This window comes from Clinocottus analis, unplaced genomic scaffold (genome assembly GCF_023055335.1).
Source record: "Clinocottus analis isolate CAN_PGR_092001 unplaced genomic scaffold, fCliAna1.0.p SCAF_14, whole genome shotgun sequence".
NCBI classification, from domain to species: domain Eukaryota; kingdom Metazoa; phylum Chordata; class Actinopteri; order Perciformes; family Cottidae; genus Clinocottus; species Clinocottus analis.
Genome location: NW_027175865.1, coordinates 18,177,063 through 18,194,056, shown reverse-complemented (window position 1 = coordinate 18,194,056; position 16,994 = coordinate 18,177,063). Strand labels below are relative to the sequence as shown.

Here is a 16,994-nt window from a genome sequence, read left to right as displayed (position 1 = left end):
TAAAGGGACATTCTGGATTATTACCACTTGGGCTTTTTTGTTGTGCTTTTTGCCATCGACCTTCGTGACGAGCCCACCCAGTTCAGTGCTGACATCAGGGCTCACCTTAGTCCAATAAATGTCTTGTTTTGTTTATAATATAACTGCACTTCTATTTTCAGAAATCATATGAATATGGGCAGATCCCCGCTGGTCTGCTTTTGTCATGCAAGTAGGGCTGCAACTAACTATTATTTTATGAATCGATTAATCTGTTGATTATTATTTTTAAACAAAAGAACATTGATGTACTCTGTGATGCAGTCCGTCATGCTGTTGATGTCCTCCTCATGTGCCTCACGCAGCACATCCCAGTCCGTTGACTCAAAGCCGTCCTGCAGGGCGTCATTAACCTCCTGAGAACACCCAGTTACAGTACAGAGTTAACTCCGTTAGACCAATCGTGCACCATGCAGAAGCCCCCGAGAGCAGTATTTTACAACGAGGAGCAAACCATAATCTTAAGAATACACAAAAAATATAGAGAAAGAATACAAGCAAAAAGCAACTCTGCTGCAGCAGCTAGAAGCCGCGAGGAATCGTGGCAAAAAAACTCGACTCCGTCAATGAATGAACGACTGTGAATGTAATATTAAATCACTGTCTCACATGTATGCGCCTGTTCTGATTATCTTTTCGTTTTAACAATTGAACCTAATTTCAGTTGCAACCCCTAAAAGAGCTAAAAGAATATGGGAGCAAGTTAAAAAGGAAATACAATAACCTAGTTCAAAGCGGTCAGTAAGTTTATTATAATATCTTCCAGGCTTCATGTATGATGTGAACAATATACATGCATAGTCTACACAACAACTCCGACGGGTTTCGACGGTCAGGAAACACGCGCTCTCAGTGTAAGTTACCGGGGCAACGTACCCCGCTTAGAAGTAAACCAGCTTCGTGAGACGGAAGACCCAGAGTTAATCCAGAAGTTAATCCAGAAGTTAATCCAGAAGTTAATCCAGAAGTTAATCCAGAAGTTACCTCGCTAAACCGAAATCCAGCTTCATAAAACAGGCCCCAGGTGTATATCAGAAGGGGGCGTGTTCAGTCCGCACTTGGAGTTGTACAAACCTGTCAGTCACAGTCTCGGTGTTATGCTAATGTTAAGCTAATAAAGTTAGCCGAAGATACAACTCCTAAACTTATCCTACATATAACACCACAAGTGTCAGCTGATGAACTGATGGACGTGAACTCCTTTGGCAAATAATAAGGACGCAACCTCATGGCTAATAGTTCAATGTTCGGGCTCCAGAAACGCTCCTTCATACAACGCTCTTAAACATAATTAAATATGCAGCAAATAGCTTTTACTGTTGATTCATAATTCATAAACGGTAGCAGGCACAGAGCGCTGTCTGATGATTATGTAGCTTGAAGAGTTGGAACAACAAGATGCTCTTTGGATGACTGGAGCGCTGTGGTAGCTGCTGCTGTTAGCCTTTTTCACAGTCAGTCCAGCATTCCTGTTGAAGGGGCCATGTGGAGCACATTGTGTTTCCATTCAAAACGCATTGTGTGTCTCAAGAGTTGCGTTCAATATTTCCATATTACACCTTCAATCAGTGGAAAGACACAGGAACTGGACTTAGGCCTAAACCGTGCACACGCTGCTCTGCTCACAGCTGCAATGTGCAAAACACTGGCTGGTGGAAACCTTCTGGTTTGTCACTCCAAACAACACATGAGCTTTGTGTCAGACTAACCCCACGGCCCACACGGATGTTCAGTAGTGGAAAGTAACTAACCACATTTACTCAGGTTCTGCACTGAAGTACAATTGTGAGGTATGTGTATTACTTGGTCGTATTTCTAATTTATTCTACTTGATACTTCTACTTCACTGCATTTCAGACTCAATTATTGTGTTTATTCCATTACATATTACATACATATTAAACAAATGTATTTATTTAGTTTATGTTTCGGTCATATTGTATTATCTGGTGAGCCACCAATCATTAGACTGTATGAAGCTCCTGATTCTCAACTGGGCCTGCAGAATAACTTTTGGCATGTCAAGTATATTTTGATGCTGTTTTTGTATTTTCTCTACTGCAGGACTTTTACTTAAAACATCAACTCGATAAAATGACGCCATCTAAAATAAATGACAAGATATTATGTAAGTCACAGTTTCAAGTTGCATACTATTAATACACGTTGGATTTAGCCCCATGACGCCATTGGCAAAGGTTGATGCCGGCTACTTTTTAGTTTGCATTGGATCAAACCAGATTGAGCTCGTACAACGGACCGGACCAGTAAAACAGGAATCCGTGGCCCTTGAAGTCTTCGCCACCTGACTGGTGCATGCTCCTCCCCATGAAACATTTGCAAAGGCAATTTTGTAAGTATTTTTAATTCGGCACATCCCTTCTAATGAGTTTGTGTCCTCTTCCTTCCTGCCGTTGCTGACGCATTGCAGCATTGCATGTGACCGTCACCTGGTGATCAGTGGAGTGGTGTCACGTCCTTGTGCAGATCAACAGACCAGTCAGCCACTTCACAGGGCACCTTTAACTTCCTGTGTGTGAAGCAGACTGGAGTCTAACACTCTTCTGATTGGCCCGTCTTTGATGTGCTGCAGCTATCAAAGCAGATGGGTTTGGTCGGATTTGCCCCGCTTTGAAAAATTCACCAGCTTCCCCAGGAACCGTGTGGGTCGGGTCCTGTGGACAATCCACAGAACACACTGCGGACAGTTATTATAGGAGCTGCTTCTTCAGGAGAATGGCTTTCTTTTTTTAAAGAAAATGCTTTTTAAACTAAAAATGACTGTAAATGACAGTATTTAATTCATAAATGCATTGACATCCTGTCATTGTTTGTTATCACATTGTGGGAGATTTCCCAAAAATCCAATTTATTTAGAAAAAGCATAAAAAGTACGACACGATTTTTCCCTTTTTTTCAATTTTACTTCCTGAATTCGGTTACTATCAGAAAAGGCAGTTATCAGTATCTTTAGTAAATAAATACATCCAGAGAACACGATTGTAACCTCTTCTAACTGACGGTATTCTAAAATCACGTATTCCATTCTAAACAAATGGAATATCATAATCTGTTGCTTTGCTCACATGCTCCTGTCATAGATGCCAGGGCAACATGAAGGGAACAAAGTGAATGCAGTGACCTGCTGACTCCTTCATGCTCAGACTGGACGTGATCTCCGCTCTTCCTGTGGAACCTTGGCCACACTTTCCTCTCACCATATTGAACATGGCTGCCGGTCAGATCAGACGGCATCAAACTGCCTAATTCCTTTCAGCGCACACGTCCAACACAAAGCTGGCTTCTTTGCGAGGTTAGAAATTGATATCCAAACACCGGCTGCCATAAATCTACAAGACAGCCTCTTGGACGCAGCGTGGAATGTGATTTCATGATATTCATCCTGAAACCACGGCATGAGAAGACAGAACATCCCAACAGAATGAAACAATCGGTGTGGAGCAGCGCTGATTCTAGAAATCCTGTTCCTGTTATCGACTGAAGCGAGGATCAGCAGCTTCCTGAACATTGAAGAAAATATATGTGAAGCCTTAAAACAGCTGAAACGTTTCTCATTGGCTGGCAGATGTCCTTCAAAATAGTTAAAGTCAAATGTTTAACCACTGTTCTACGTCCATGTGCAACATGTTTAATTTGTTAAACTGCAGGTAACCACATGCACATTTAATTCTCACAACTGAAAGCTTTTGCTGGATTTGTTATGTATTATCTGACCTACAATCATTATATTTGCATCTTTACTACAAAGAGCTTTGTGTTGTACCACCTTGCTTAAAAGTTTAATACCAGCATTGTTTTAAGAAAGTTTTATCTGTAAAAAAAACTTTTTTTCACAACAAAAATAAGGAGGTGAACTTTTTAAAGTGTCGCTGGTCTTCCTGTGAGTCTCAGTACGACCCAAAATACCTCAAGCTAAAGGGTGGGTACGCTGCATGAAGCAACGTCACACTGAACCTTCTGAGGAGCCGTCATCGGGAACTGTTTGGGACAAAATACTCGGCAGGCAATGGGATGAACCATTTGTTAATCAAACCCTTGCCGAAGCCGGTTGGGAGAAGAGAGAAACATCTTTTCCATGGTGAGACGCCTCCAGTGCCATAATTTGCTCTTCCAATCCTCTCCAGTTCTACGTCTACGCTGACCTCTTCCAGATCCGCCATTGTTGTCTTGAACCATCGGGCGCCTCCATGGCTCAAACACACCTCGGCCCCTCCGTGGCTGCAAGGAGCTCCTCACTGGAAGCTGATCGGTCCGACACAAACTCAATACTCAAAGCCTGTTTGTGTTTGACAGATTACAACATTTCTGTATTACCAGGACAGATTAGATGTTTGGATGTGGTCACAAATGTTCCCAACACGTCCATATCAGTCACTACTTTGAAAACGAGATGTTTTGTGTTCCGTGGCTCTTTCCGCTCCTTTAAACGTGTCACATCAGTGTCAGCTGCAGCTGATTTGACCACGGAGATGATTCCAGTGTCTGCTGAGTTCACTGCAGCGGTTCACTGCAGGAGATGGAGTTCATCATCCCCTTTGGGCTGCATTCCCAAACAACCCGTCTCAGAGAAGCCCGGACCCTGGTGCGACGCGGGCCGTTGCCGGCACTTTCGGTCCCGTTATCGGCCTCACATCGGCGGCCAAGCGGCCTTCAGACCGGCTCCGTTTCTTTTCCTCCGCAAAGTTTAGAAATTCAAATATGCTTAAATTCAGCGTAAAAAACAAACAAAAAAACAACACAAACACACAATTATAAACATATTTGTAATAAACAATCAAACTAAAATACGTATATAAGCAATATATTTGTAATACGTCAATCACAGACGTAAAATCAACGTATTTGTTAAACGTCAAAGACAGATGTGATCATGGAGACAATACGTTGCTCGTCAACGTAATTGATGCTGGAACGTAGTTTGTAGGAGTCAGAAGTGCTCCAGGATGCGCTGCAGGGAACAAACATTTCATCATGAATGTTCATTATGTATTTGTAGTCTTCTTAGTCATTTTGATAGTAGGCTACTATAGACACCCACAGCATGTGGAGCCTTCATTATAAGGCTTATATAAGGCTTTTCATTTTTTGCGGCTCCAGACAGATTTATTTTGAGTTATTTTCGTTCCTATATAGCTCTTTCAACAATTTGGGTTGCCGACCCCCGCGCTAGTCCATGACGATGTGTCCTGAAGACACTTCCCCTGCAGGCTGTTGCTGTGCTGTTGAATGTGAGATAGTCCACGGTGGCCCCTCCCGTCAGTGTGTGAATGGGTGTGAAGCGTTTGATTGCTTGCTTTGTTCTTATTGTCGTCCTTGGTTCACCAACATTGAAACAACTGCAGAGGAAAAAACCTGCACTGCGAAATACAAACGTTTTGGATTCGGTGTGGATGGACTCGTGCAGACGGGTTTGTGTTTTAGAATCGATCTGCCATTCATTCACACAATTTACTTGTGTTTGGACCAAAAAGGCCTCCAGGACGCGTCGCCATCTTCATATTCATTTATGTCTAACCCTTTTGAAGAACAAGACCATAAGAGCATTACCATCTTTCTTTTTAATAACTTTTTTTCACAAATCTCACTTCCGGTCAGCAGTGAAACACACAACAGTGAGGAACAGTTACGCGAAGCCGACACGCAGTAAACTCCAGTAAAAGCGTGGATGTGTCTGAGCAAGGAGAGGTTGACCTGTGACTGCAGCACAAAGAGAGCAGACTTTTCCTTTACTCCTGCACGAGGCTGACCCCCCCCCCCCCCCCACTCTCTGGTAAACACACAGACACACTCACACCACAATTAGAGGCAATTATGTCCTAATCAATGAAGGAGATTCACATTCTCCAATGAAAAGCTGATAGCAGCTTAACAGCCCGGAGGTCAGCCTGAACCCTCTCTATTCATCTCCATTACGGCAGAGAAGGACAGCGTGAGGGTTTAAGGCCGGGGACGGAAACACAAGTACACAATAATGACAAGTGTGTCTGCAGGGCTCAGAGAGACTTTCTAAGCCCTGATTTATCTTCAGGGTAGAGTTTAAAATCAATGTCTAAGCTGTGAAATGAGCCAATGAGCAATGCACCAAGAACACTACAGGAACTGTGAGAATGAAATATTAATCTAGAACCCCATGTAACCAGGAGGGGGAAGTGAACCCTGTGGGTCTCTGTACATGTAAAGGATCACTCCAAATGATAAATACAACCAAAAGTAAATGGCATTACCTGGAGCTGACATTAAGAACGACTGCACATTCACAGAACTTTTTATAGCTCTCTTTCATTATTTATCATCCGTTGTATTCGATCCTTTTATAGTTTGTTAAACACAATGACAAGAACTATGTAAGTGGATTAACTAAACATGGTCGCCAAAGCAACCGACGCACAGATCCGTATGCTATTAGTGAGTGGGCAGTATACACACACACACACACACACATATATATGTATATATATATAAACACACACTGTATATAACCTGGGTGGACAGGATGTGGATGATCTAACACACAGCCATCTTTCAGCCAAGAGACTGCTGTTTAATCATCATTATAAGTCCAGTATAAGTTTTATCACGTAATTTGCAGACTTTATTTACAACACTGTACCACAACCTTTTCCTAAAATAAATCAAGTGTTGTTGTGCCCAAACTAAGTCTGAGTCTCTGTGAAGACAGAAGTTTATTTTAAGAAAGACTGTATGTATCCATCGAGCAGATATCAACTGGATTTTCTGGCTTTTCGTAGGAAGTTTTAGTTTCCAAAAGTGTGAAACTAATCCTTTAATATGCTGTTTGGATCATTTATCTTTGATAGAAATGGTTTCACTACAGACGGTGAGAGGCGGGAGTGTCCGGCTGTGATTGGCTCTGCTGTGAACGCACAGAAGGTCGATTGATTTGTTCACTTTGCTGATCAACTTGTCCGATTAGCTGCTCGGTGAGCTGCTCCAGCGTGTGATTGGTTGATCAGTTCCACACTCATACTCATATTATGTAACATCGAGGAGTTTCACCCTTTAAAAGATCAACAGCGTCATCATGGATTTATCCGTCAGTGCTTTTGTAAATCAACCCAACTTCATATGTTCTCTCGAGTCCTTCAGCGTGTCCCGTGTGTCGTCTGACCGTCGTTACTTCACCTGAGGACGCGGCGTGAGCTCAGCTTCAGGAGACCTGACTGTCGTACACGACCGTTCAAAAGTCCGAGGTCACCCAGACACATTTTCAGTTTCTTCGCAAGTTCTCTCATGGAACATCCTTCATTTCTAAGAACAAGAACAGACCGGAGAGTTTCACATGAAAGTCCTCTTTTTCATGACATTTTGAGAGTTTAATGAACCCACAAACGTGATGCTCCAGATACTCAACCAGCTCAAAGGAAGGTCAGTTTAAAGCTTCTCTCACCAGCAGAGCTGTTTTCAGCTGTGTGACATCATCACAAGGGTTTTCAAGGGTTTTCTACTCATCCATCAGTCTTCTCAGGTGATGATCAAACACAATGTACCATCAGTACTCTGGAGTGATGCTGCTGGAAACGGCCTCCAGACACCGATGTAGACATTTCATTAAGAACAGACGTTTCCACCTAGAATAGTCTTTTACCACATTAACAAAGTATAGAGTGTATTTCTGATTCATTTAATGTCATCTTCATTAAAAAAAAGTTATTTTCTTTGAAAAATAAGGAAATTTTTAAGTGACCCCAAACTTTTGAACGGTTGTGTATATCTGACACTAACACGGCCTGTATTCATCTGGCTCCTCATATGAACCGTTGGACAGGCAATGGCCGTGTGAGGTCACAGGACCAGAGTAATTAGAGGGACAACATAGTCCCATGACTGACGACCAGCAGCCTTGTCATCGGCCATCACAGCTCCGTGAGCTGGCCTCTGCACGGTGAGAGGACGGGGGGCTTTATTTATGCGAGGCGTAACACGTGCTCTCCCCGTCCAGGTGTGACGAGTGCCGGCTCTGCTATCACTTCGGGTGTCTGGACCCCCCGCTGAAGAAATCCCCCAAGCAGACGGGGTACGGCTGGATCTGCCAGGAGTGTGACACATCCTCCTCCAAGGTGAGTGTGCGCTGCATGACTGTGCGTGACTCAAAAAGCAACTGAGGGGACGGGGGAATTTATTGTTGTTGAACTAAATAAATTGCCTAAATTAGCTCCTGAACTGTAGCTGCAAAGCGTGTATAGCTGCCCGCTTCTAATCTGGACTAACTGAATTAGAATAAATACTGGATTTCATTTCAATGTGCTTGTTGTGGCTTCGCAGACAATTTGCCCCTCGTCTGTTGGTATGTCTGTTGTTCTTGTCACCGAGATATCGTGTCAGTCACAAATTGGCAATATCTCTGACTCTGAATTACAGCCGCAGGACTGACATAAAGGTTTTGTTCGGTCTTCGTTGCTCATACAGTCTGAACGACGACCTGATCAAGGCATTGCAGACTGCAGGAATGTACCACGTGCTGAGGTTATGCCCTGCCTTCTTTCCTTTTTGTCATGCAGAACTATCACGGTGCCGGGCTGCGGAGCAGCTCAGCAGGTGTTGAATAGCACACACAAAAAGCTGTGCCGGTGGGAATCAGTGCTAATATTAGCAAGCAAGGCTGACTCGCTTCCATTTTCTGAGGGGAATACCAACGATGAGCACAATGGGCTCTACTGGCCACTAAAGCGTGACACAGTGGGTCAGTCAGACAGTACTGGTGAAGAACATTTACAAGTTTAAAGAGGCACAGCTTGAATTTAAACAAACCAAATTGTGAGGTCAGAATTTATTTATGAATAGCTAGGAAAACTGAATTGAATAGATGTATAGTTTACTGTGCAGCACCCATTAAAGGTATATGTGAAGCAATGTGTGTGTTAATGAATTTGTATGCCAATGTGTGAAACGTTGTACTGTAACAAAACCTAACAAGAGACCTTCTCTGACTTTCTCGGTTGCAGATAACAGCTATTGAACAAATGTACTTTGGACAGTTTTTCCGCAAACACTTAAAGGATGTCTGTAATGCTTTGCTTCTCTTGAGCTCGCCAACAGCGACAACAGTGTGCAGCCAACGTAGCAAAATACTGTAGAGAGTGGAAAAATGACATTGAATTCATTCAGAATCCAGGGGCTGCTCTGGCTGGTATATTGGCTAGCTTCATGAGCTAATGTGTCTGTATACAGATACTAATAAACTACAGCTAAAAACCTGGGAGGATATGTAAGTTGGCGAACTTGCCAAGTGACTTACCTAATCCATGATAATAACTTAACAATAAGTAATGAACATAAATGTTGTAATGATACAGAGCAAAGCTGTATAACGAACAATTGCTTTCTCCTCGTTAAGAATGATGCGACCTCCGGTTCTGCCGGGTGAAGCCGATGGGGAAGTGTCTTAAAGCTGCATTCTCTCTCCTGACCACCAGGGGGCGACTCCTCTGGTTGTATAGAAGTCTATGCTTCATGTCTTAAAGCTGCATTCTCTCTCCTGACCACCAGGGAGCGACTCCTCTGATTGTATAGAAGTCTATATAAGTGACTCTACTTCTCTCTTGATGTATTCCCTCAGTAAACATTGTAAACATGAGTTTGTGTCTCAATCTCTAGTTTCTAGTCTTCTTCTATACAGCATGATGTTCATTTAGTGCATTATGGTCATTTAGAGTCAAACAGACCATAAAGCAGGGGACGCTTCAGGGCGTGGCTTACTGTGATTGACAGAGCTGCCTCCAATGGCCATAATCCAAGATGGCGACGGTGAAATCAAGACAAAATTGGTGATGGTCAGAATACATTGTGTTTGATGCATTCTGTGCTGACTCCTGCTCACGTACCTGCTTCATTATTTGGAGAAAAAAAACTGTGAAACCCAAAAGCCGAACATTTACCTGGTAGTTGCAAAAGTATTTTTTTCACTTGAAAATAAATACATAAATTAGAGTTCAGGGGCTTTCCATCTCAAAAAAATTCAATAAACAAAAAACTTGCACCACTATTAATTTGAATTTAGTTCTTTGATTGTTTTTATTCAATCAGTTTGCAATAAACAGACCATTCTGCTGCTTCTCAACCTAATGGATGAATGTGTACCGTCTATAATCTAGTAATCTGTCCTGATAGGCCACATCCATGTGGAATATTGGGCTGATTGACGCTGACACACAAAACATTTGTTATTAAAGCTATAGTGGAACATCATCAAGACAACCAGAAGGTTAAAGCTCTCTATAAATGTTAAGTGTAAAAATCTATTAAAATCAGATTTGTTCTAAATCTAATAATCCTTAGTGCCATCCATGTGTTTTTTAGTTAACATTCTGTGTTGTATGTACACACATAAAGCATACACACCTGGTCTGATCTGTGACATATCTGAGTCATAGTTCTGATATGAATGAAGAACACATTCAGGAAGGCTGAATAAGAGGATCGGTCCAGGCAGCATAATCCAGTATCAGATGTGAACATCTGTCCTCTTATATCCAAAAAGGGATTCAGGATTACTTCCAGTCTATTGGGATCACTCTCCAGCTTCCAATGGACCTCAGCACAGATCCTTCACCGGCATCTTGACGAACTCATAGCCTTCGTTTGTTTCTGATTGATTTTAGTCGCTACACAGGATCCCTTTCATTTAGTCAGTAAATACTATTTAGTTATAGTTATATATAAATCTACTTTCTCATTCCAGTCAATATTGTTCCTTACGCAGCATTTATTTTATACAACAGATCAAGTTATTCTGTCCTTAACACTGGCAAAGCCAGTATAAATCTGGACATAAGAGCATGAACACTGTGTGGTCATCCTGATGCCATATCTCTCCACACTCATCCAACCCAAAAAGCAAATGAGCTGTACCACTTTTAGCGAGGATCGTCTCATAGTTCCCCTACAAACTTTACCAGAATATCATTAAAGATGCAATAATTACAAACCAATTCCACGCAGTGGCGTTAATATGGTCCTCTTCACTCTGCTTGCTTTGTAATCACAGAGGCTGCAGTGTTGAATAAACTACCCTAACATAGCATTGTTGGTTCTGAGAAGAAAAACTACATTATTTAGCTTAAGCATGAACGTAATGTTTGAAGTTGTGATTTGTGCATCCCTCAACTCAAGGCTTAAGGCCTGGTTGCTGAAAACTAGATCTCAACAAAATCAACAAAAACAAATGTTGTCATTGCCTCCCAAAATGAGCTCAGAGCTTTCTGACTGGACCAGAGAGCTTTGTTCATCAGATGACTTCCAGAACGATCCCTGTGCCTGTTACAAGCATCAGTATACCAGAGTTTTCTGATCTGGAGAATTCAAATCCCCATGTCAGATGAAACCTTTTCTAGCTGGTGTTTTCCTCTTTTATGGTTGACTTCATATATTTTATACTTTTATGCTGCAGACTTATAGCAGTAAAGACAAATAGTGAGTATTAAGCCGGTCTCTGTGGCTCTCTCCCCCTCAAGTCTCTGTGTCATCTCCCTCGTTCTGCCACCTCTTAGACTTTCGTTTCTCGTTCCCTCTGGAGTATCTTGTCCCTATGAAGTCGCTCCCATCATCCTCCCCCTCCCTCCTACTTGTTAACATCAAATGGGAGAAGCTCTTGCCGTCAGCTCTCTCTAGCCCAGAGCAGGTCGACATTTCACTGGTGACAGGAGGATAGTGTTTGCTGTGTTGACGTGACAAATTAGTGTGAAGGTTTTTTTCTCCATATTCCTTGAGCCAGCAAAGATCACTCGTGTTCGAGAACTTTAAACCGGCTCAAAGCCTTAGTTTTACCCATCTGTTCATATTCTACTTTGGAAATATATGTAAGAGTCAATGGTTTCCCATTCTGAAGGATCTCAAATATTTGCTTTGAGTTCTTCCGGCACATTGAAGAGGCATATTTAAGCAACAAATAGGTGAAAGAAGCCAACACGTAGACGTTATTTCTAATGTTGCAGGGTCTACGTTCTGAGAGGCAGTGAAGAATGTGACATTTGTGAGAGAGCATGGTGCACAGACCTTTTTAAGGCACAAGGTGCTCAGAGTGTCTCAGTAATAGCAAGTGGAGGGAGATAATTGACTCCACTGAGGGCATCTAAAAAGCACTCTGAGATGAGAGCTGTATTTAAAGAAAGTTTTATTATCTGCTTTTAAATGCCAAGTCAGGCACTGTTTTTGCCTATGGGAGGGAGAATGTTTCTTTAAATGCCAGCATTAAGTGCACAGTATTACCTGATCATTGCGGCTGAGATATCGCTGCTGGCAGAGATAGCGGATGGTCAACCCCTCCGCCTGGCAGTCTGTTCCAAAGAATTGTTCAGGTAGTGATTTAAGCTCCCTGCAGCCACTGCTCTTATCTGAGAGGAAGACGCTTGACATCTAAAGGAAGAGGAACAAAATATCTGACAGTATGTGATGCTGAGCAAAGTGTTGGTTAAATGTCTTGTTTGAAAGCCAACCTGTTTCTGTACTGCACTGAAGATTCAAGAGATTTGCTCAATCTTTTATATATATATGGCGGTGAGATTGCAGCGGGAAAAGTGGCGAGATGCAATGAGTCATACAAAGAGACGTGAGAGCTCGCTCGTTGTAGTCACAGGTTTTGCAAATTTAATATCTGCCGAATCAAAGTACTTCCTCGCATTGATGCATAAATCATACAACAAGACTAAGTCCACAGCAGCCCTGTTGAATCGAAGGAGCCGTTGTGCCTTGCTGCGCATCGTCAGTTCGTTGGTTGAATACGATTGCTTTTCCTGTTTTGGTGACTGGTGAACCAGCAGTGTGTTTGCGTATTTAAACTTTTTTTTGTCATTTCATGTACTTTTTACATACATACATGAAATAGGACATCTCCTGCATTCAACCCATCCTTAGCAGGAGCAGTGGGCTGTTAAAAATCACCCAGGGAGCAACTAGGAGTTCAGTGTCTTGCTCAAGGACACTTCCACATGAACTATGGGGAGGCCGGGGAGCGAAACAGCTACCTTGTGTTTTCAGGATGACCACGAGCGACAGCTGCCCTTAACATTTAACATTTAACTGTTTATTGGACCACAAATGAGACAATAATTAGCTAGCCGGTGCTCCATGCGGTCCCTCCACCTCACTCCCTGCTGCATGGAGACCAATTTACTGGTACAAGAGCAGTCGACAGCTCCGTCGTCTGCTGGCGGCAGAGAGTGACAGACAAACCGTTTAGAGCAAGTGCTGTTGCAAGCAACGCGCCACTGTTGGGCTCAATTTCTGTAACCGGTGTAGCGTGAAATCATGGTGGAATTAGAAAGCTAGCTAGCTAACTAGCCAGCCACCTAATTGAGTAAAATGTAACGACGTCATTCTTCATCCTCACACTATTGTCACTATTGCCGCTTTGAAGTGCCTGTAGCACATCAAAGTGGACTTTTGTTTAAAGTTTATGGACCGTTTCAGTTTTGCTTTTGTGAACACAAACTGGACCTGGTGGAAAATTGACAGAATAATTTGCATTTGTTTTTATTCAGGAACCGAACCTTTAAGTGTGAAAACACTTAAAGCCATGTGAGCTGCTCTGTGAGGCTGCGCTCAGGCTTAGCTGAAGTTAGCATGCTAACATAATCTGATACCAAGCAGGTGTCATGTCTACCATGTTCACCATTTCAGTTTAGCATGTTAGCATAAAAGCATACAAATATTAAATGCTTAGCACCAGACACAACATGCAGCTGGAGCTGATTGCACTGCTATTAGTTTGAGTGTTTGGTCAAGGTCCACCATATTGCCCACTTTGAGACTTTGACCTGATGATGTCGTTACAAACGTCAGAGGATCATCAAAGTTATTGCAATTCATCCTGAGAGGAACATGAACGTCTGTATCAAATACCATGACAATCCAACAGCTGTGGAGACATTTCGCGGGGAGGCTGAATGGATCAGTAAAGTCACCCCATGGGAACCGTATGTCTGCCCAGACGTTTGTGTCGATCAATCCAGTAGAGGCTTCACTGATTAAGTAAAAGCTTTGACGTGCTGGCGGCTAGAGGAAAGGTTACAGGATCACTCATCGGTCGTCTAGTCGCCGTGAATGTCTGCACGAACCTGACTGGCACTTTTATTGAGATGTTTCTGACCGATATTGCCATGCCTAAAGCCACTACCATGGCTAAAAATATGACGAATAAGAGATATGAAAAGGATTTGTGCCATACTATAAATGATATGGCCTGATTTCTGATGATATACGTATTACCTAAGCCTTAGCCTGCAAAGAATAACGAGACAAGAAAGCTTGAGGAAGAAGATCAACTCCTGGATACTAGCCTTGAACATCTGGCCAATCCGTAGCTTTGAGAAAAGTTACTGAGCTGTTGGATGTAGATGGAAAGGTTGTGCCAGGTGGTCCTCAGATTAATGTAGTCCGGGTTGGGAGGGTTATCTATGGATGTGTTCCAGTTTCAATTGGTGTGTTTTACATTTCAAAAGGTGGCGGCGGACTTCAGAGTGTGAATATACGCTGGTGAGTTTTGTTAAGTACAAAAGATAAATTGCTGTGAGTGAAACTACACCTGGGCTTCTGGTTGCAACATCATTTACGCTGTGTGCATTGAGATGTGGGCTAACGACTTTAAGTACGGTGCTCACACTTCTCGTGCGTTTTCACAGCTGGAAGGCATAGCGTGCACTGTAATGTGAGGTCGTTCCCCGTCATTGCTTTACATACTAGATAAATCCCAGTAAATGCCTTTCTTGACCAACATCAGAGGCTATTATGAGACTCACACTGTCTCATATGTTAATTGGTAGGATAGCATACCTTATTTTAAAATGTATGACACAGTACAGATTTTTTCAGAATTAAATATTTGCTGACAGCATAAACATGTTTTATAATATTTGATAGTAAATGTAGATTCATAATGTGTGTCTACAACGTACACTTTTGTTCCTGGATTGTTTTGAATAATTGTATAAAAGCTCCACAGGGCCTTTCACAGAGCGCTACGTTCTGAAACCCATTATTTCTAATGGCTTGCTAGCTAGCGAGCGCAGTGTGAAAGCCACCTATAGTGGAGTGGATTTTTACTTTTAGTCATTTTAAACCACATTAAGATATATTATGAAATGTATTCACCCCTCAAAGTAATCTTTTACTGAAAACACAGCAGCATGTAAAGCTGCAAATTGGCGTATCAAAGCTCAAAACTATTTAGCCACAGATGTTTTTATTGTGCCGTTTAGTATTGTAAAACTCACAAGTATCAATGCTTTACATTGTAAGCGATGTCAGATTCTAAGTCTTGCTGTTTAAGTAGAGTTCGTATTGTTTATGCTCCGCTATTTTTTTCTGTCACCGTTTATCATGGATGTGGCTCCGTAGTTTGCTAGCTATGGGAAAAGATGACACAACCGTTCTGAAGCCGGTTACACAAAACCCTGATTGAGAAGCAGCCATCAGTGAACACAAAGTCTGTTTGAATCATTGGACAAATCTCAGGTTTAGTCGCATCAAAGTTCTAAAACCGTGTTATTAAAATCTGGCACATCCCAAATGCTGCCACACATTCTGATGTACAAAGATGATACGATACTATTACATTTCCTGCTTAAGAAAACAATAAGACACAAGAGCGTTTGCTTTCGTCTGCTGTTCCTCTGTGTGGGACTCGGTGAGTAACAAAATGTCGTCCTGCTGATGATTTGTCCCTGTGCTGTGCTCGTATTGTTGAGATGTTTGTACAGCAGCAGTAATTACAGAGGAGCTGCTGGTTTACAGTGTTGCAGGCGACTGCAGGAGCTGCTTGTTGGTGCCATTGCGGACGTTGTTTATTAGACAGGCTTGAGTTCATTATAGTCGCTGTGTTTCTCTCGGCCTGCTCGGCTTAGATAAACTCCGCTCTGGCCAAGGCCACATCCCTCCCGCTGTCGCTGCAGGCCCTCGCTAAATTGATTTTAGGAGTAAAGTGACAGCGTCGCCTTAATATACGGATGGCCTTTAATTTAAGCCTGTTTCCGTGCCACTTGGCGCTTGTTTAAGGCTTTATTTACACCCTTGCAGCGCCGCCCGGCATGCTGGGCTCCACGGTGAATCAGACCAGAAGATTTGGATAAAAGGTTTGAAATGCCAAAAGCTCTTAAAGTTGCCCAGGCAGTGTTTAAAGTACTCAACTGTGAACTTGTGTGGGATGCACTACTTTAGCTGCACTCAGACTTGTTGTCATCAAAAGGATTGCAACTGTTGGAATTACTGTCCGTAAAAGTTTCATTTTCTTCCCTTCCTCCACAGCCACAGGCCCACTCCTCCACAGCGATGGCTTTGTATTTGAAGTTCTGTTGTGACCTCCAGGTATATGCAGCTCTGTCTATGTGTACGTGGCAGTTATGTGGTTAAGGATAGTCTTTGCCTCTTTTCCTGTTTTCACTAGTGTTTGTCGATTTGGATGTTTTTTAGCAGCTGATGTTCGTTTCCATGTCATTCTCGATTTAAAGGAAGATTACCTTTACATGCTGCGCCATCAATCAGAAGCTCCGTGGCTTGACCTGTGAAAGACTGTAATTAAGTTAGCCTAATTAACTTAATGAAGTGGCACGCTTGGCTGCCTTTACTATATTGAGTAAATTGAAAGAAAAATAGGCGTCATTACTCATCAGATGGTATGGTGTTTAGAGAGAGACAGAGGGAATGCATTTCCTTCACCAACTCCTCCGCCAGTGGGTGTCTTATGTTACTGCAAACATCTAATGTTCAGCCTGCTTTTTATTTTCTCAATGAGTTCTTTTCATCAGCAGTCTGATCGCTTTACTCAGTATCGTTGCTGCATTTATGGAATGGAGACAAATCCCGGAGAGCGATCTGAATGTGTTGCTCTCTACGTTCTCTTATCTGTAGTCCAGTTGAACCTTAATGCCGTAAGGACCCAACGATCAATAAGCCCGGCGGTCGGGGGCTTTGACTCAGGCGTA

At 42.5% G+C, this 16,994-nt stretch overlaps 1 protein-coding gene across 3 annotated transcripts in view; it reads left to right on the top strand.

Annotated features, from left to right (window-relative positions):
* The window catches only part of phf14 (PHD finger protein 14), a 78,480-nt gene that overhangs the window by 48,821 nt on the left and 12,665 nt on the right, over positions 1-16,994 (top strand). For 2 of the 3 annotated variants that reach the window (XM_068575425.1, XM_068575424.1), the window contains exon 17: positions 8,021-8,138. In XM_068575425.1, coding sequence (XP_068431526.1) covers positions 8,021-8,138 — 118 coding nt within the window. Of the gene's footprint in view, positions 1-8,020; positions 8,139-8,579; positions 8,932-16,994 lie in introns of those variants that run through there. The other variant, XM_068575426.1, reaches the window with a different exon arrangement.